At 41.9% G+C, this 19,803-nt stretch overlaps 3 protein-coding genes across 6 annotated transcripts; 2 read left to right on the top strand and 1 right to left on the bottom strand.

Moving 5' to 3' along the window:
• Positions 1 to 177: 177 nt before the first annotated feature.
• On the bottom strand, positions 178 to 3,803 carry LOC147043443 (uncharacterized). The gene is made up of 5 exons (XM_085936622.1): positions 3,669 to 3,803; positions 891 to 1,049; positions 700 to 801; positions 452 to 625; positions 178 to 366 (listed from the first exon to the last, which is right to left on the bottom strand). The coding sequence occupies exons 1-5, from the start codon at positions 3,801 to 3,803 to the stop codon at positions 178 to 180; spliced, it is 759 nt and encodes a 252-aa protein (XP_085792748.1).
• On the top strand, positions 3,771 to 5,294 carry LOC147043442 (ependymin-1-like). Its single transcript, XM_085936061.1, has 5 exons — positions 3,771 to 3,888; positions 3,990 to 4,127; positions 4,197 to 4,383; positions 4,570 to 4,651; positions 4,729 to 5,294. Exons 1-5 carry the CDS (start codon positions 3,868 to 3,870, stop codon positions 4,853 to 4,855), a joined length of 555 nt encoding a protein of 184 aa, XP_085792187.1. The 5' UTR covers positions 3,771 to 3,867; the 3' UTR covers positions 4,856 to 5,294.
• A 715-nt stretch (positions 5,295 to 6,009) lies between these two features.
• Positions 6,010 to 19,284, top strand: thoc2 (THO complex 2). 4 transcript variants are annotated; one of them, XM_085936054.1, is made up of 39 exons: positions 6,011 to 6,373; positions 7,568 to 7,623; positions 7,707 to 7,798; positions 7,915 to 7,966; positions 8,060 to 8,130; positions 8,326 to 8,447; positions 8,551 to 8,684; positions 8,770 to 8,930; positions 9,095 to 9,187; positions 9,404 to 9,559; positions 9,703 to 9,875; positions 9,963 to 10,158; positions 10,233 to 10,271; positions 10,367 to 10,497; positions 10,615 to 10,716; positions 10,871 to 10,955; positions 11,251 to 11,344; positions 11,454 to 11,534; positions 11,643 to 11,739; positions 11,822 to 11,939; positions 12,040 to 12,219; positions 12,319 to 12,483; positions 12,576 to 12,851; positions 12,977 to 13,118; positions 13,200 to 13,357; positions 13,520 to 13,648; positions 13,737 to 13,868; positions 13,966 to 14,150; positions 14,592 to 14,767; positions 14,873 to 14,972; positions 15,061 to 15,440; positions 15,521 to 15,579; positions 17,096 to 17,131; positions 17,648 to 17,779; positions 17,865 to 17,931; positions 18,007 to 18,161; positions 18,238 to 18,314; positions 18,509 to 18,549; positions 18,634 to 19,284. In XM_085936054.1, the coding sequence occupies exons 1-38, from the start codon at positions 6,198 to 6,200 to the stop codon at positions 18,528 to 18,530; spliced, it is 4,800 nt and encodes a 1,599-aa protein (XP_085792180.1). In that variant the 5' UTR covers positions 6,011 to 6,197; the 3' UTR covers positions 18,531 to 18,549; positions 18,634 to 19,284. The 4 variants fall into 4 exon arrangements, 3 of the variants coding, with proteins under 3 accessions (XP_085792180.1, XP_085792179.1, XP_085792181.1); XM_085936053.1 differs by having other exon boundaries at positions 6,012 to 6,373; positions 18,503 to 18,549; XM_085936055.1 differs by having other exon boundaries at positions 6,013 to 6,373; positions 18,019 to 18,161; positions 18,503 to 18,549.
• The last annotated feature ends 519 nt before the right edge of the window (positions 19,285 to 19,803 follow it).

Genomic DNA, 19,803 nt, shown 5'->3' with positions numbered 1-19,803 from the left:
TGTCATGTGTTGTGAGTTTTGGTGACCACGTTGTAAATTTACAGTCAGAGGCAAGACAGAAACTCGGGGAAATACACAGAGTAGCCTTTCGATGCGCATTGGTGTAATAATAGTTCCACTCCAGTGACCCAAGGCCAAACCTAGACAATCCCACAACAGTCTTCCCTTGCTCCAGTATCACTTCGTTTTGGAACCCAGAAGGAGAAAGTCTCGTGCCAACTTGGTGAGATAAAGGTCAAGATCCCGTAAAATGATGTAACCATCCAGATGTTTTTCCCACAGTGTTTTCGAGGTCGTTGATTGGTTCGTGGGTGTCCGGATGGTGGGAAAGTTTGCTTTCCTGTCAGATGACTTTATGCATGTCATCTAAAGAAGAAAATAAATCCCAAAAGTGTCACAATCAAATTCCAAATGTGTCTTATCTTAATTGTCTTTTGCTCACGCAGCGTACCTGACTGCTGACTTGGCTCATCAGGTCCCTCAGGTCCAGTTCAATATGTTTGATACTCTGAGTTAAAATATTGTTGACCTCTTTTTCTTCCATCTCCAGCTCTTCCCTCTTCAACTCCAGCTTGCTCTTGTAAACCTGCATGTCTGAGAAAGCGGCGTGGAGTCGCTCCCAATCCTGGATGCAAAGCAAGGAACCTGTTTCAAATTGTAACCGGGGATTCCGATCGAGGTAACTCGAAAGTGACTGACCGTGAGCTGGAGCCAGATGTTGAAGTCTGTAGAAAGAATTGGCAGGTCCTTCAAATAACTACTTCTGTCCTCAAAGTCCTTATTTCCTAACTGCTGCTCCTTCTGATTTAGGTGATCAGACATTTTTTGGGGATGAGTAAGAAAAAAGGTGCAAACATGGTAACGATTTGTTAGGATTTATCACCGCTTACATATTTACTCAGGAGCTGCTGGACACGAGTTCGGGTGGACCTTGCGAGGCGGAAGGAGTTGCTGTATTTGGCTTTGTTGATGCCCAATGTTGGAGTCGAGGACTCGGCACAGTTCATTATGCAACTAAGAAGGATGAGAGCACAGCATCCGGCGATCATCTGCAAAACAAGAAGCAGCTTAACTGTGAGCATTGTTTCGTTAGCATTTAAAACGCTTGCAGCCAAAATAGAGTCAACACATTGACAATTTTATTATTTATTTGATTTAGGTTCTATTTTTTGTTTGTTTGGTCCAAGTATGAAAGATGAGCATACCTTGGAGCAGGAGCAGTGAACAAACACTCTGAATGCCCAAAAAAACTTCACGCTATAGTGTGGCTGCACCTTCAATTTATATCATTGGTCATGTTTTCGGTTTCTGACTGATCTGGAGTTTTGTTTCGTCTCTTTCCCTCATGGTTATTGCATCTTGTGGTTAGAAATATGAATCATTCAAAAGGGAGGAAGTAGCTCCGTAAGAAACTTGGAGCGCAATTGAATAAAGGATCAAGTCTATAGAGATTGAGTAAATCACATAGTGGTTTGTTTCCTGAATACTGTCAAGATATGATTGTAAAATAAATTCACAACTTCACAAATGGAAGCCTAACTCAAATTGCAGCATTATTTATTTTTTAATCACTATTATTATTTTTGAGGAAGTGTGCATTTTTCTTTTCCCTCCAAACACGATGGACCTGATTATTATGCAGAGGTAAATTTCTATTCCATGGGACAAATTATTCAGTTTTGGGAAGTTACCCAACATTCCAAAGTTGCTGATGAAAGCTTCATGGCTTCAAAATGTTTAACCGTGTTAGTTGTGTTGCATTATTTGTTTGTGTATGCATGTGTGTGTGAGTGTTCCTAGCACAACATGCCAGGCAGCACTGATGTCTACCGAAATTCATACGGTCGTTTGGTTTGGTTGAATTTTAGCATTTAAATGTATAGTGTCTAACTGTCTTTTGTTTTGTGTGTCACTTTTAGAGTAAACCTCATCTGGAAGAGTGATAAACCTCTTGAAGCAAGCACACTGGACCTCTTATTTGGAAAACTGAGTGAGCTAGTCTGTTTCTTTTTTTCATTTCTTGTCAGTCTGAAATATGCCCTAGCGCTTTACCATATACATTGTAAGATTTCTCGTGGAATTTAAAAAAGAATCTGCCCAAAATCACTGAAAATAACTCCTATTCAAAACAAAAATACACCACAGGATTTCACCCCACCTCTTTGTAGTGTGGAAGTTCCGCATTGGCATGTCGGCTGCTCGTTTGGAAGGAGGTCTCATCTCTTTTTTTTTTTTTTTTTTTTTTGAGCACCTTTGAGTAGTCAAGGCCATTTATGTAATTTTCTTAAATTGATTTAAAGTACAATACTGGAATTCAGTCACTTTTGGCTACGATCTTTTGCACATTTTATAGAGGTATCCCCCAGGGATCAATATTAGGGCCCTTACCAGTTACACAATAGATATTTTCCAGCTTCAAAATAGCTTGGGATCCTCCATAACAAATATGAAGTCATCTATCTGAGTAGTATTGAATCACTGTATACTGTGTGACTTCCTCTTAGGCAGGACTTACACGTGGTTTATGCATCAGGATAAGGGCTTACCTCATTTTCATCATCGCCGCCCACCCAATGGTGCCTTAAAAGCAAAATTCCCTTGTGACATCTTGTTTACTCTCAGTCTCACTCTTGGTTTTCCTTCCTATTTTTACTTTTCACACTTTATTGTGCAACTTTATTGCGCAACTCTACAGTATGAGGAAAAATCAATCAACCACGTGGACATGACCAAATAAATACAGTTATAAAATGTAAACACATTTCAAGAATGAAATGTGTATGTAATGCTTTTTTTGGTCATCCTTTTTTTTCTTCATTTTTTTTACATTTAATAGTATTTCCTTGTTTCCTAGATAATTAAATGAACGGACTGACAATTCTCCATGTCAGCTTTGCAGCCATAAAACCTAACAACACAAAATACTAATTATTATTTTTAATACAATATCTTTTGGCATTCATTAAGATGCAAAAAGCGTGTTTTTGTCGCTAAAACTTGACCCGAAAAAAAAAAAAAGTGTACGGGCTTTTTTTGCCAGGGACAAGGAACAAGGAACACAATGTCAACTGAATAACAAACAACACCTGCACCAACTTTGGACAACAACACATTCAAGAATAACAAACGACTGCCAAACAAACTTTGCACAACAAAACATTCCTGACCTAACTTGTGCTGTTGGTGGGCTGTAAATGGCGCTTGTCTTGCCAAACTTCCTTTTATCGAGTAAACGTTGAAGGTTAAATCACAACTTTAAAAGCTGCATCCTATTTAATCATGTCCATCTATACAATTTTAATGCCACTAGGGTTATATGAGCTCAATTCTATCACACTTGAAGTCTCATTGACAAGTAAGCAGTGTCGACAATCAAAATTCAGAGCCACTACGGCAAAGTCTCCTTTACTCATCAAAAATCAGGATATCCAAAAAGTGCAAGATGCACAGCAATAAAACACCAAAGAACAGCTGAGTAAATGAAGCAAAGAAAAGAAATGGAACAAATCTTTTTTGAAAAAAGGTCACCTCCTGCCAGAACAAAGCAGGGGGGCTTGTTTTGAAAGCTGGCTATTTGACGTCATCTCGGGCTTCGCTACGTCCCTTTAAAAGATGCTCAAGCAGTGCTGGGAAGGTAGTCTCGGTTTTGGCCATTCTTTCCGACTCACACTGCTTTTGGACTGCGGAGAAAAATGTACGCCGCTGTTCTGCTGTTTGTCTTCATGTGCTGGACCGCAAGTGCCCACGCAGACCAGCATCAGCCTTGCCGTAAGAATTTCACTGGAGATATTTCCATTTTGCATTGCGTGGTACTTATGTGAGTATTGTAACTGAAAAGGAAACAAATGTCTTTCAGGTTCACCCAATATGACAGGATTACTTTCTGTGGTGAGTGATACGCTTTTAATTCCAAGACAAAAATGTGGGAATGGATTTTGAAAGCACTAAATTGTGTCTTTCTCTCAATGTGTGTTTCTGGATGAGACCAGATGGGAGGGATGGGCGAAGCGAGAGCAGTTGGAGTGTTCACATATGACTCGATGCATAAGAAACTCCGGTTCCAATCCAATTCAAGCCTTCCCATGAATGTAACCTTGGATCTGGATCTCTTGGTGCTTTTTGAGGAGGTAATGATTTTGTCTCCCCAGCCAACGCACTTTGTGTTCTTAAATTTGTCTCACTCTTGTATGTACCAGGGGATATTATACAAGATCGACAGCAAAAACCAGAGCTGCGAGAAGAAGTCCCTGCAATCCAAAAAGCACCCTTTCGCTATTCCCGCCGATGCAACTTACATTTCCACCATGACCTCGGGGAGCACCTTTATTGAGGGGGAAGGCCTGAAATTTCAAATGTGGACAACACCAACACCAGGCTATAAAGGTAAGGACAACACAGAAGTGACACACAACATTAACCCATTAACAAGAATAGATGTGAAACATCACTTTCTACAAGTTAACTAACATTACCAATACACAAACACAATTCTTATTTGTTTTAACTTGGATTGTTCAAAATGGCTTCAATAGTTTCAATTCATGATAACTTTTTTTTTTTTTTTTTAAGGCCAAAGCATCATGTGTGCAACCATGGGGTGTTTACCTCTTTCTACAATGTACATAACCGACTCCTCCGTGTTCATCTACAGGTATGGCTACATGTTTTGAAGCATATTTGGCTTCAATTTAATGTCTCCTCATTGTTCTTTTTTTTTTTTTTTCTCAGCCACTTCAATGTTGAACTGGATATCAAGGACCCAGATCTTCTTTTGGTGCCTCCCTTTTGCCAAGGATTGCATGTGGAGGAGACACCAGAAGGCACAGTGTATGGTTTCTATGAAGAATTCCTTTAAATAGAGGAAATAAGTGCAGAGAAGTGTGCTCCGTCAGATCCCTTCTCTTCCTCTCATGTGCGACCTTAATACTTTGCATGAAACTGCTATCTATGCATTACAAATGTTTTCCCTTGTAAAGGGAGAAATGACATATATCATATAATTAATAACTACTCATAATTAAGAACTACTTTCACTTCAGTCTTGCTTAAAAAACTCTTAAAAATTAATGGAACAATAAACACAACTGTCAGTGGTTTCACTAGACTGAGCTTTTTTTTTTTTTTTAGGGAGAATGCAATTAATTGCATTGATTGGATTGTTCAATGTGCTGTCTTCATTTAATAAAACATGCAAAAAAAGTTTGGGGGAGTTTTTCCCTTTTCCTCCATCAATCCCTTGATTTATCTCGCTAGCTCTCTAAATATGTAAATTGTGTCTGTTCACATTTTTATTTACAAATATAAAATAAATATCAATGACTTAATATATAAAATACCTGTAGATAAACATGTATTTTTTTTAATCCAAAAATAGTAATTCATTTTATTTCTGTTATTTGTAATTAATGCATTCATATGAACAATTGTGTGGAAAATACGGTCCAAAAGTCCCTGTTAGCTACACAACAGATATGCTTATACTTCACTGATTAAAGTACATAAGCATACAATCATATCGGATATATATATTGATCAAATAAAGAAAACAGATATATTGAAGTTATATAATCAAGTTATATCATCAATTTAAACAACTATATTCAAACTATATGATATTTTTTTCTAAGCAAGTATACATTTTGATATGTGGTTGAACAACTGTTAAACAAGGTTCTATATTAACCTCACGACTTGACATTTATTTTTGAAATTTGACTCATCTGATGTGAGTTTTATTTGTGTGAATATGTTTGTCCTTCGAAGAAAATGATAATTAATTAGTAATGGTTGATACGAGGTGGATGGCAATTGGGGTGCCCTCGCTTCCTATACCATAAAATGTTCCTACAGTAGCCTATATGTAAAGAAATAGTTTTAAGTAATCAAAATGTTTGCTATCCATGTTTATCAATATGTATGTGTTTGTGTAGAATATTAAATTTGTGTTACTATTCGCTTTTGACCTGGTGTCATGCATAGATCTGTTTGCTGCTGGTGTGTCTTGAACAGTCAACAACACGAAAACGAGAAGAAAAAGCACCGTCCCGACATATACTGCATTTCAGTTTTTTTTTTAATTGAATCAAACCTCCAATTAAGTACTCGTTATCTACGTTTTTACTTGAAGTTACAGTTCGTCTTTGTAGCACTGAGCGGGAGTCTTTGTGAGAGAGGCGCTTCACCTTCGACGTCCCGCCATGCATCTGTGTGCTAGCAGCAGTAGCATCGGCGTGCTAGGCAGGCTAGCTCACCGTAGCTCCGCACATTTGACCCTGCCGACGAAGACATCAACCCGCTGTGGATGGAAGATGGCGACACTTATTCTCCCTGGCGAATGGGTCAAAAATTGGGAGAAATCGGGAAAACACGAATTGTGAGTGGTCCGACTTCAACACAGTTCATAAAATAAGCCCGTACTATAGACTAGATATCGCTCTAACTATATAATTGTGTTGTTAGCTGCCTGCACAGTCGTTCAAGTGCAGCTAAATGCTAGTTAGCGTACAGTTTGCCAACCGCTATTAAATAAATTTAGCTTTTTGCAGACGTAAAATGGACAGTGTAACGGGGCTATTCTTTGCTCGTCCGATGGGGGTGATGATTAACATTGGTGGGTTTTAGCTAAGAATATCTGAATGTTTGCCATTTCCGTAATAGCTCATTAAGTAAGCACGATGGCTAGTGAAGCTAGGCTAAGTAGCATCCATGCAGCCCCATATCGCATTTTTTTGCAATTTAGAATACAAATTGTAGGACTTTGAAGACATTTCGTTGATGACAATAGTTAGTTTAGAATTAATACCAGCATATCACACGTACAGTTTTAACATTGTTGTTTAAAATAATTTAGTCACCGTTCATAACCCGGTGGAGGGAACGTCGGAGTATGACACGATGCTAACAAATTAGCAACAATGTGCTGTTGCTCGATGACGATTCCTTGTGACACGTCTAATTTCACATTAACATATTGAATCGATTTAAATACATGATAACTAATCGACGTAATGCAGACGTCGACGAGATAATCGAAAATATAGGAAATGTTTGACATCCGTAGGAGTACCTAGCATTTGCTTACAGTAGCCTGTTGTACCTATTGAATATAGTCAACGCAAACGTTCAAAATGTTGATAAACAATTGTTGAAGCAGCCCCTAATGAGGATGGTCAAAAATGTCCTTAAATGAGTCAAGTGTGCTTTAATTTTGTTGCACATTCACTCAAATTATTTTGGACGGTGTGGGCCTCTTGAAAATAAAGGCCAGAAATTGCTTAAGAAAAAAATTGCGATTGCTAAAATCCTGTGATTTTAATGTCCTCCGCCTTGGTTTTGCTTCTACCTTCAAACTACATGCTAACCACACGGTAGACAAAAAGCAGACATTAGGTATTACACTTCAGTATAAATAATATATCATGGTTACGTAGATCACCATACTATTTTTACACCTTGCGTAGTCACATCAGCATGCTTGGCACCTTTTAAATTGGTGAACATGAATTTGAAATAATCATTTAACATTCAACAAAATGTGACTGGTCAATTTTGTTTTTTCACCCCCTAGTGTACAACTCTGCAAAGGACTAACAGAGAAAATAGATCATGGATGTCAGATAAAAGGTAACTTTTTTTCTTTGGCATCCCAAATCTTCATTTTCTGGTGCTTAGTACCATAACCTTGTCTTGTGTGTTGAACCACTCAGATATCCGGTTGGCTTTATATGAGCTCTGCTGGCAAGTTGTCCTGGGCAACCTCAAGTTGGACCTTGTCGCCAGCGTCCTTGGAGAGATGATGGTATTTTTTTTTCCCTAATCAACAGTATCAAACATTACAGCAACGTCATTTCGATCACGGATGTCGATTTCGCAGTTAATTATTATTATTATTTATTTGTTTATTTTTGCTCGCAGGAACTCCGAGAAGACATGCCATCAATTTTAGCTGATGTCTTCAGTGTCCTTGGTACTGTTCGATTAATATTAATAATAAAGCAAGCATGACTTAAGCACAGAATTGAGACGGTTTGTAATTATATAATTTTTTTTCCTCTCACAGATTTAGAGACTGTTGCACTGGAGGAAAAACACAACCGTGACCATTACATCCAATTAGTGGGAGCATGTCTGGTAAGAGTTCTTTTTTTCTTTGTGTGTGTGTGTGATAGAATATTGCTTTACGTGATGATGCTAGAAATGAGCAGTGGTTTGATAAGTGTGAGGCCAACATCCCCTTTGGGGTTGCTTCCTGCTAATCCAATTGAAGATTTTTTAAAAGGCAAGAAGTAATGAAGTAGGAACATAACAAACTGCCATTTTTTTCAGATTTTTCTCCCAGAGGCCATTTTGAAGGAGCGTCTGGATCCAGAAACCCTTGAATCTCTCGGACTTATCAAACAAGCCCATCAATTCAATCAGAAGATCGTGAAAATCAAGACAAAATTATTGTAAGTTGGGTGCACATACTTGAGGAATGTAGAAAGTTTTTTTTTTTGTTTTTTTTTATAAATAAACCGGTTATTCTACTTAATGCTTGCTGATTCTTCTTAGTTACAAGCAACAGAAGTTCAACTTGCTGAGGGAGGAAAATGAGGGCTATGCCAAACTAATCACAGAGCTTGGCCAAGACCTGTCCGGCAACATCACCAGTCACATTGTACTGGAAAGCATCAAGTCTCTCATAGGTACACATCACACTTTTCTTTTCCCCTTTATGCAGGAAGTTTGTTACAAATTTGTTACATTTATGCCCACCCCTCTTGCCAACAGGATGTTTCAATTTAGATCCTAACCGTGTTCTGGACATAATCCTGGAGGTGTATGAAAGTCGATCAGATCAAGATGAGTTCTTCTTGTCTCTCATCAAGTCCTACATGTGTGAGGCACTCACTCTCTGCCACATCCTTGGCTTTAAATTCAAATTTTATCAGGTAAGAATATTTGCAGTCAGAATGGGATTACTGTATATTCTAATCTGAAGAGTTTAAAAACAAAACAAAAAAAAAACGGATTATTCTACCTTTGAAAAGCCACAAAGCGCAATTAATTATCGTACTTGTCATATTATTGATTTATTTAACCTTTTTGTTTTCAGGAACCAAATGAGGAAACTCCCAAGTCATTATACCACATTGCTGCTGCCCTACTACATCATAACCTGATAGAATTGGAAGATCTCTATGTACATGTAAGGAAAGTCAACTTCAATAGTACAATTATTATGATTTTTTTTTTTGTTTTTGTATTAAGCGAATTATATCAAACGTGAAATTCTGGAATATTGTAATCCATTTGATTTCAACATTCCCGAATTCATCACACATTAGTATTCATAATAAGGAAGTTTTAGAACTCATTACTTAAAACCGATTGTTGACTGCTTGTCTTCCCTCTGTCATTCCAGCTTTTACCGCTAGATGCCGCCATTGTTGAGGAACACAAACTAGTTATTTCAGAGGCCAAACAAATTGCTCGCAAATTGGTTATGGTTGTGGTGCCTTCCGATAAAAGTGAAGACAAGGAAAAAGAGAAGGAAAAGGAGGATGAGAAGATCGAGCAGGTATTGAGCGCTTGCCTTTAAATTGTTGTTGTTGGTTGTTTTGTTTTTTTCAGTGGCGTGCAGCTATCTGTTGAGTACTTTGTATATGTCTGTGACATGTTTCAGTAAAGTAATGATAGGACAAACTCCTTGTGCTTTCGTAGCCACCTGATAACCAGAAGCTCGGTCTGCTGGAAGCACTTCTCAGGATTGGGGACTGGCACCATGCACAGAGTATAATGGACCAGATGCCTTCCTTCTATGCTACTTCTCATAAGTTCATTGCACTAGCACTCTGTCAGCTGTTACACCTCACAGTGGATCCTCTGTACCGAGGGTATGATTCCTCTCGCTCGTGTCAAGTTAACTTGATTTCTGGAAGAGATGGTAGCCAACGTGTGTGCATTTCCCTTATTTTTCCCAGGGTTGGCCTCCCGAAAGGCGCACGGGGATGTGTGATACATCCACTAAAGAACAAGCGGGCCCCTAAGCCATCTGAGAGTTTTGAGGACTTGCGCAGGGAAGCGTTCAGCATGCTCGGCTACCTAGGACCTCACCTCGCGCATGACCCCATCCTCTTCGCCAAGATTGTGCGTCTGGGCAAGGCATTCATGAAAGAGGTATGCCATTGCATCCGGACATGCCTGTACATTACCTTGACAAAGGCACCCATTGCTTGTCCTCTGTTTTGCAGTACCAGAGCAGCGAAGGCTCGGATGTCAAAGACAAAATGGTTTGTATGAAAATTAACTTGTAATTGCTCTATCATAGGAGAATATGCTAAATGTTTCCGGCATTAATCATCTGCTCACTGTTTATTGGTCCCAGGAAACACTATTGAGTTGTTTCCTGAGCATTGCAGACCAGGTGCTCCTCCCTTCCCTCTCGCTGATGGAGTGTAATGCGTGCATGTCTGAGGAGCTCTGGGGTTTCTTTAAGCTCTTTCCCTACCATCACAGGTGAGTCGCGCGCGCACACACACACGTCACTTCTTTTGTTATGCTGGGGAGTGAGGTGTCAGAACCCCTCTTGTGCAGTCAGTTGAAGTGTTGATATAAAATCCAATTTTTTACCAGGTACCGCCTGTATGGACAGTGGAAAAATGAAACTTATTCCAGCCACCCCCTGCTGGTCAAAGTTAAAGCTCATACTGTGGAAGGGGCTCGTTATATTATGAAGTAAGTCCCTTTTAAATGGAGTATTAGTGATATAGTAAATTTTCCTTTAGTGCGACTCTGCTGTCATTAATAGTGACGACGTCCTCTGGAATGTCTTACAATGTCCTTTGTGGTTTCATGTAATTTACTTTTTATCTTGTTATTTTCCCCCTAGGCGCTTGACCAAAGAGAACGTGAAACAATCTGGAAGGCAGATTGGCAAACTAACCCATAGCAACCCCACCATTGTTTTCGATTATGTAAGCATCATTTATTATTATTTATTTTAATTTGCATTTTTTACATTGAATAACTGCAAAGGCAGTCGCATTTGAGGCGGAAGCATGTCATTTGAACTTGCAACTCCGTGACAGTAAGAAACTGAAATATGTTCTGTAAAATTCTCAACAAATCAATTGCTTTGCGCTTCACTGGTATACGATGAGCAAAATGTGAATGATTAAAGTTGATAGTAGAGAAAATGTTTTTGTAGATCTGTATTTAATAGTTATTGATATCCATCTGGTGTTGTCCTGACGTTGGTTCTCTTATCAGATGCTGTCACAAATCCAGTGGTATGATAACCTCATTGTTCCAGTGGTGGATTCTTTGAAATACCTCACATCCCTCAACTACGATGTCTTGGCCTGTATCCTCCTACTCTTTTCTCGTTGTCACTTTCTTTGTGGTGTAGAGATAGCAGCTTGTGCATATCAAGGTTATTAGCCTGTTTGTTTCTCTTAACCCCAAATGTTCAGATTGCATTATGGAAGCTCTGGCCAATCCTGAGAAGGAGAAGATGAAGCATGACGACACCACAATTTCATCGTGGCTACAAAGTATGAGTCTTAAGATGGAACGGCGCACTGTCCCTATACATTAATGAATTGGAGAGAAACTGTTTGGTGTTTGACAACCTAACACTCCTTTTCCATTTGTCAAACAAGGCCTGGCAAGTCTGTGCGGAGCTGTGTTCAGGAAATATCCAATCGAATTGGCCGGCCTCCTTCAGTATGTCACCAATCAACTCAAAGCAGGAAAAAGGTCAGTTTTATGAAAGTGTATTGCTCCTTGCCTTAGTTTGCATTTATTTTTATACTCTTCTTATATTGGTTTCTTTTTCCAGTTTTGACCTGTTGATCCTCAAGGAAGTGGTGCAGAAAATGGCTGGCATCGAGGTTACGGATGAAATGACATCAGAGCAGCTCGAAGCAATGACAGGAGGGGAACAACTCAAAGCTGAGGTTAGATACTCATTTACGTTTTGTCAGCTTTGTGTCTGGCTTTGCATTCTACTTGCCAGTATTTGTCGTTGTGATAACCCCCCCCGCACTGTGCCTGCAGGGTGGCTATTTTGGCCAGATTAGGAACACAAAGAAGTCATCGCAACGTCTTAAAGATGCTCTGCTTGATCATGAACTGGCCCTGCCGCTTTGTGTACTCATGGTCCAGCAAAGAAATGGCGTGGTTTTCCTAGAAAGTGGAGACAAAGATCTCAAACTAGTCGGCCATCTGTATGACCAGGTACGTGCGCTTGCTTACTGCTTGTCACTTAGACTGAATTTGTGCTTGCACGTGCACGAAACAACCTTTTATTTTCAACCATCATTTGTTTCCCTGCAGTGTCATGACACACTGGTGCAGTTTGGTGGCTTCCTAGCCTCCAACCTCAGCACAGAGGACTACATCAAGCGCGTCCCCCCCATTGACGTCCTCTGTAACCAGTTCCATACTCCACACGACGCTGCCTTCTTTCTTTCTCGCCCAATGTACGCCCATCAAATACTGGTGAGTGGACATACTTTCTGTGAGAGGTATTTTTATTTATTTTTTTAATCCATCTGACTCAAGACAGTGTTCCCTCTCTTCCCTCCTCTCAGTCCAAGTACGATGAGCTGAAGAAGACGGAGAAAGGTAACAGGCAGCAGCAGAAGGTGCAGAAGTACGTGGCGGCGTGCGAGCAAGTCATGGCGCCGGTGCACGAGGCTGTGATGTCCCTCCATCCACCCCGGGTTTGGGAAGACCTCCGCCCCCAGTTCTACGCCACCTTTTGGTCGCTCACCATGTACGACCTCGCCGTGCCCCACGCCGCCTACGAGCGTGAGATCAACAAGCTGAAGGCCCAGATCAAGGCCATTGATGAGAATCCGGAAACGGTGAGTAGTTGGCTCGCCACATCAAACTACTGTATTGGCATTTCTTTATGCAGTCATGAATGTATAGATTCAAGAACTTAAAGCGTTTTTGATTGTTGCAATATTGGGCTCTCCTTCCACCACAGCCTATGAATAAGAAAAAGAAAGAGAAGGAACGCTGCACTGCACTGCAGGAAAAGCTGCAGGAGGAGGAGAAAAAGCAACTAGAGCACGTCCAGAGGGTGCTCCATCGCCTCAAACTGGAGAAAGACAAGTGGCTGATGACCAGTGAGTGTTCTGGATTGCAGCCTCTACTGTGTCTGTGTTGCCCGTTTTTAAGAAATACAACCTCCACACATTTTTTGTCAGAATCTACCAAGAATGAGACCATCACCAAGTTCCTGCAGCTCTGTCTGTTCCCCCGCTGCATCTTCTCCTCCATCGACGCCGTTTACTGCGCCCGCTTTGTGGAGCTGGTTCACCAGCAGATGACGCCCAACTTTTGCACTCTTCTGTGCTACGACAGAGTAAGTCAGTCCTTTGGACATGCAACTGAATTGACCTGTAGTTTACAAAATCCCATTGATTTCAAAACGTGCACATATACCAATAATTCTGTAATTCACTGGTGCGCTTGACTGCGTTTTTTATTTGTCCAAGCATCTACAATGTGCCGATTTGCTCCGCAGGTTTTCTCTGCCATCATTTACACCGTGGCCAGTTGTACAGAGAACGAGTCGCACCGATATGGCCGCTTCCTCTGCTGCATGCTCGAGACGGTGACTCGCTGGCATAGCGATCGCGCCGTCTATGAGAAGGTAGAAAATGGTTCCCCTCATACATGTGTATGAAGATAGCTACCTGAACATGACGTCAATCTCTGTCAACTCTTGTCATGTGGTCCAGGAATGTGGCAATTACCCCGGATTCCTGACTATTTTGCGAGCGTCGGGATTTGACGGAGGCCAACAAGCCAATCCGCTGGATTATGAGAACTTCAGGCATGTGGTGCACAAATGGCATTACATGCTGACAAAGGTAAACCACCTTAGATTAGGCTGTTCGAATCTTGCCATGATCACTAGCAGAACAGAGTCAGTCATTAATGTCTTCCCGTTTCTCATTTCTCCACTAGGCTTCAGTTCACTGCCTGGAGACGGGAGATTACACTCACATCCGAAACATCCTTATTGTTCTCATCAAAATCCTGCCATGTTATCCCAAGGTTTTGAATCTGGGCCAAGCGCTGGAGTACCGTGTCCACAAGATCTGCGTTAAGGAGAAGGAGAAGAGGCCAGATCTCTATGCCTTAGCCATGGGGTAACATAGCATTGTGTGCAGTTGAGCGCTCTGTGGAGCTTGAAAGTTCAGTACCATGAGGTTACTTGGAGGGGGTGACGTGGACCTTTAATTTGGCTTGAAGAAACACAAATTTAATGGATGTTGCACGATGACCGATATTGATATAACTAAAGTCGTTTTCCCCCACACCAATCGATTCAAATAATACTTGGATTCAGCAACGATTTAAAAAAAAAAAAAAAAGGAAAAAAAAAGTTCCTGGACACATCTGCTCCGGAAGCAAGATAGACACATTTTGAGAGTGGAATTTATAGTGTACTATTTGATGTTTTTGTATTGGACCACCACTCTAATGAAACAGGGATCACTTTGTCATTTCTTAATGCGGGGCAGCCTAAAGGGTCTGTGTCTTCCATCTCTTCCGTGTGAAACCTTTTATTAACCTTTCACATCTTGCAGTTATTCAGGTCGCTTGAAAAGCCAGAAGGTGCGCATGGTCCCCGAGAATGAGTTTCACCACAAAGAGCCACCAGCGCGCAATGCGACTCCTGCCGGTCAGCAGAATGGACCAGGCAGCACAGGCAAGCCTGCCACAGCCATGATGAAGGGAGACGACGGGTTGTCAGATGATGCTGGTGAGTGACTGCAAAATTGGCTTGACTTTGAGGAGAGCAGTTCTCGGATAGCCGGCCAGCCCTGGAATAAGGTGGTCAAAAACACTCTGGGTTGTTTGTCTACAGATCGGGGAAAGGATAAAAGTCAGACCAGCAAGCCAGTAAACAAAGCCAACAGTGCAGCAGCTAAAGTAACCACCAGCAACGGGAATGGTGCTCTTAACAGGTGAGTGGCCCCCCACACCTCATCGACATTGACTAGGGTGTCAAATCCAAAGATATGAAATAAGAATCCAAATGTCTTCTCTACTCAGCAAAACCATAAAAGAGAGAGACGACAAGGAGAAGAGTGGCAAGGAGAAAAAAGAGAAAAGGGAAAAGACGCCCGCCAGCACTCCTGAAACAAAGGCGGAGGCTCGCAGAGAGAAGCTGAGAGAAGAGAGAGCAGGCAAGGATGAGCGGGCGCTTCGCGAGGGTAAGGAGAAGACACCCAAGGCAGACCGAGACAAAGTCAAGGCTGAGGAGAAGATGAAAGATGACAAGGCCAAAGCCGGCAACGGGGAGTCCGTGGAGCCTTCCAGGGAGCGCGATGCCATCAAGGAGTCCAAGAGCAAGGAGAAAGGAGACAGGGGCGCTGTGGCCGGCTCGCGCAAGTCACCAGTTCCCAGATCGGAGTCAGCCGATACTGAGAGGGGTAAGGGGGTCTTTCCGCTGAGCTCTGCCGCGTTCCACGAATGAATCCTTCAAGCTGTAACAAATTGACTTTTGTTTCAGATCACAAAAGACGAAAGCTCGACAGTCACTCTTCTCCATCCCACTCGTCGTCTGTTAAGGTTAGTATGGCTTGAGGAAGGCTGTGCCCATTCCTTCTCTATCTGCCGGAGCGTTCCCCGCCGTTGCGCATTGCAGCACACCTGAAGATCACCAAGGAGAGTTTCCCCAAACGCAGCCTGCATGCCATCTGGAAAGCCCCACTCAATCCAGGAGGGCTGGAAAGCTTTCTGTGGACACTGGCAGAATATTTTTTCCCCCCCCCCAAGAATTGGGAGAAGGACTTAGCAAAGAAAAATTGTAAATATTAAGTATTTTCATAGTGAAATATGTGTCTATTTTCCTACTGATGGAAGTAATCAGCGTGCCTTGGAAAGAAAACGCCTTTTTGTATGCATTTCTATTATGCTCTTGGAATTTTTTCAAAGAGTTTTTTTTTTTTTTTACTTTTGAGAAAATGGCTTGGCAATTAATTTTTTCCTCCCCACCAACCTGAGAGTTTGCAACGTTTCTCCTTTTTTTTTTGGGCAAGTCGAAGATTTCAACTACAATGAAAGCACATCGCTTCCTGCCCCTCCCCACCCCCCTTCGTCATTGCCAAATCCAGCAGAGAGCGGGATGTTGTTCTGCTGACGGAGTGCCTCTTTGCTGGGGCTGATTCATCAGCCTCCCTGCCCCCTTTGATCGCTGTATGATCAATTCCCCCCCCCCCCCCCATTTGCGAGCTGCGAGTCATTTGGTCCCGACGGCCTCTGCGGCGCTGCCTCGACGACGACCGCCGCCGACATCTGCTTCCTCCCGGCAAGCGTTCCACGGAGCCACCGGCAAGCTGAGCTCAACAGATGATGATGAATGTCACGGTGTTGAATCTGCCCAAAAAATGCTGCGGGAAGTAAGCCTGCCTTCGACAACAAAGACAGGCTGCAGCCGTGAGGGAACATCTGGAGCTTTGCCCAATCTGCGGGGAGCTTGCGATAGGTCTATATTTAACCCTGCGCCCGAGAAATAGGCTCCCTGTGTCATATCCTGAACTGTAAGTGACAGCTACAGTTATCTCTGTAGGGACGTAGTCTCATGCTCACACACAGGCGCACATGTAGACTGATTTTTCTTGCACACACACAGATGGGGAGGAATTTTACCTTATGCACACGCCCGTTATCGCCGCTAGCACTTTTGATGTACAGTTTTCTTATCTATAATATTTATGATCTGACTTCCATCGTATGCTACCTCAGATGCCAGGCATGTCTGCATTACTGACACTAGCTGTTAGTGAATACATGCTCAGGGTTTTCGATCAAGTCTTTACATTCCAATGCTGAGCCAATGATCTCTCCTCTATGTGCTAACCATGTGAAAGCCTAAGTCCCCCCCCCCCCGAAGGTCAGAGGTCAAGGGAGCAGATCGTCGTTGGTCCTGCCGGCCAGGCCCCCCCCCCCCCTCTCACACTTCCCCTTCCCCCCGCCCCGACACCTTCCAAATCCAATCTTCCGACTCTCTACTGCTGTCTGAAAAGCTCCTCCCGAACCTCCCACCCTCCCTCAGCTCATCTGTCATCTCCATTCATCCCCACAGGACAATAGCAACGAGCCCAAGGAGTCCACGTCCAAGGTTTGCATCTCATCTGCTACTTAGGTTGCGCTCGGTTCTCCGTGATTAGTGTCGGAGCGCGCTGCGGTTTATTTGTGACATTACTGCGAGACGGTAGACAAAATGAAATATTGAACACTGAAAACATTCAGCTTTGACAAAATGAGGAAACGTAAAGCACCAATCATTTTTCAAACCGAATAGAAAACAAAAGTTATATTGCACTGAGACTTCCTTACACACAACTGCGTGTCCGTCTAACTTTTTGAATTCCAAACTACGACCCAATGGGCAGCTTTAACGCCTCCCGTTGTGTTTCGGCCCTCTCTTGTTGCTAAGTAACCAAGTGACTCGCCTCTCACCACTACAGCTACTATTGCTCCTGTTACCATGACGCCCAGGCGGGGCATAGTGGTAGGGAGTTGTGACAAAGCGAGGGTCACTCATGTCTTGCCATCTCGATGACTTGCTCTTTGGACACCGTTCACAAAACTCTACTCTTTGTTTTCCTTTGTCTGGGTCTAATTGTCATTGCAGCACCACCTCATCTACAATTCACTAGCGCGGTCCAAAAGCAGAGAGAGGGAGCTGGACAAGATCGATTCGGAGAACGCACTTCTCCGGTGCAAAGAGAAGAAAGAAGAAAAGGAGCGCAAAGAGAGGAAGAGAGTGAGTATCCTCAAAGACATTTGACAAGAAAGTTTGACCCACGTTTGCCGACTGACTTTTTTTTTTTTTTTTTTTCCCCCGCCAGGACCTCGGCTTAGGTGAACGCGAGGTCAGCCTCGAACCCAAACGCAGAAAGGACGAGAACGGAACCAGTAAGTTGTGGCAATGCTCTTCAGAATCAAAGGAGAAACCCGCCCACCAAACGATGCAGAAGTGACAATGAAAAGTTCTCTCCTCAGACGCCTCGAAAAACAGCCAGTGCGAGAGCCCTTGCGACTCGCCACTCTCGGCGGAGAGAGAGAAGAGCAAACGGTCCAAATCCTCCAGTAAAGAAAAGGGCGACTCCGTCAAGCCCGAACGAACCTCCGCCGGAGGAAAAAAGGTTACTTGTGCTTCCTTTTATTTACCTCGAGCAATTCAAACAATTTCAATTGATTCGAAACGGGTTGTTTTTGCAGGAATCCCGACGCGATAAGGAGAGGTCTGAAAAGAAAGAGAAGAGGGACAGCAGCGGTGGAAAGGAAGAGAAAAAACAATATCCTTAGCGCCTTGCGTTAAACGCCTCGGCGTGCGTCCGCGCTTACTCGCAAGACCGTTTCTGACTTTTTCTTGCTTGTGTTCCCCAATCTTCTCAAGTCACATCTGGAATCTCCGTCTTTTGTTTGGTTCAATTCTCTGCTAGCGGGTTTTTTTTTTTTTTTTTTTGGCCTTAACGTTCACCACCCATAAGTCCTCCGACAAGCACAGATAATGTGCGCCGATCAGGCAAGGTAGGAAGCGTTCTTTAGAACGACAACAAACTTCGGCATGGTCGACACTTGTTGATGTTTGTCTTCCCTCTGTCCACGTTTCAGACCTGGAAAAGTCTGGCTTTTTATCCACAAGAATTCAACGCCTCCGTTTGTGCTTTGCTGACTTTATGGCCAACCTCCATTCCGACCTGTTTTTTTTTTTTGATTAAATGCCCTCCCCCACACTGTTCGCTGGATTCGTAACTTTTTGTAACCTGCGGAAAACAAGTTGGAATATGTTTTTCCATATATTTTCAATGTGAGCAAACTCTTTTGCCCTGTTGACAATGTTGATATTTTGTGACGTCGACGTAGGAAATGACTTTTGTAGCATTTGAATTTGGATTGAGTGGTCTCATGCTTGAAAATGTCTTTTTTTCTTTGTTTGGTTGTTTAAACATCTTCAGCCCTTGCTTTCATCCATTTTATTGATGTTAATACGCTTACCATAACCTCATATCCCGCTGAGAATTTTATTTATTTAGCTCCACCTTTTAATCTCTGTTAGACAATAGAATAAGTGATTTAAAAAAAAAAAAAAAAAAAAAAAAGGACCATTTTGTATATTGTGTATTATAATAAAGGCGATAACATAAAATTCACGTTTTTTTCCTCCATATTTTGTATCACGCAGTGTTCCTTTTGTGGATGCATTAATCAGGTTTTACATAATTTATTTGGAAAAAAAAAAATAGTTGTTTTTAAGTAGAGTTGTACATCATAAATGCAGGAAAGTTTGTTCTCCAAAATGGACGCTGCTTTGGAGATTTTATCTGCTGTACTCATTGTTTTTTTTTTTTTGTATTTTTAAAACAGGAAAATAAATAGTTTTCTTATAGCGTGTCACTTGTATAGTCTCTTCATTTGCTCTTCTATTGTTAATCTTGTTGGTTATTTCATGTTGATTTTTGTTCATAGAATAACAGTTTAATCATACAATTTTAATCACTACAAATGCTCTTGCTCGCAATATTTCCAAATTGTTATTTTTGTCCATGTGATTAACAACAAAACACAAGGTGAATACAAACCGGTTTTTTATTAAGGAAACGTAGTAAAATGCCTTATGACCTTTTCTCAGATGCTCATTGCCTCCATGCATGCAGCTTTCATGTTTGCGGTACAAATGATTTAAAAAAAAAAAAAAAAAAACTCAGTCAAAAACTACTGGCCATTTGCTTAGCTTCCATGTATAGTAGGGACGGTCAGATTAACTAAACAAAAATGAGTGCC

This window comes from Syngnathus leptorhynchus, chromosome 17 (genome assembly GCF_054491065.1).
Source record: "Syngnathus leptorhynchus isolate UIUO chromosome 17, UIUO_Slep, whole genome shotgun sequence".
NCBI lineage: Eukaryota > Metazoa > Chordata > Actinopteri > Syngnathiformes > Syngnathidae > Syngnathus > Syngnathus leptorhynchus.
This window is presented reverse-complemented; position numbering and strand designations above follow the sequence as displayed.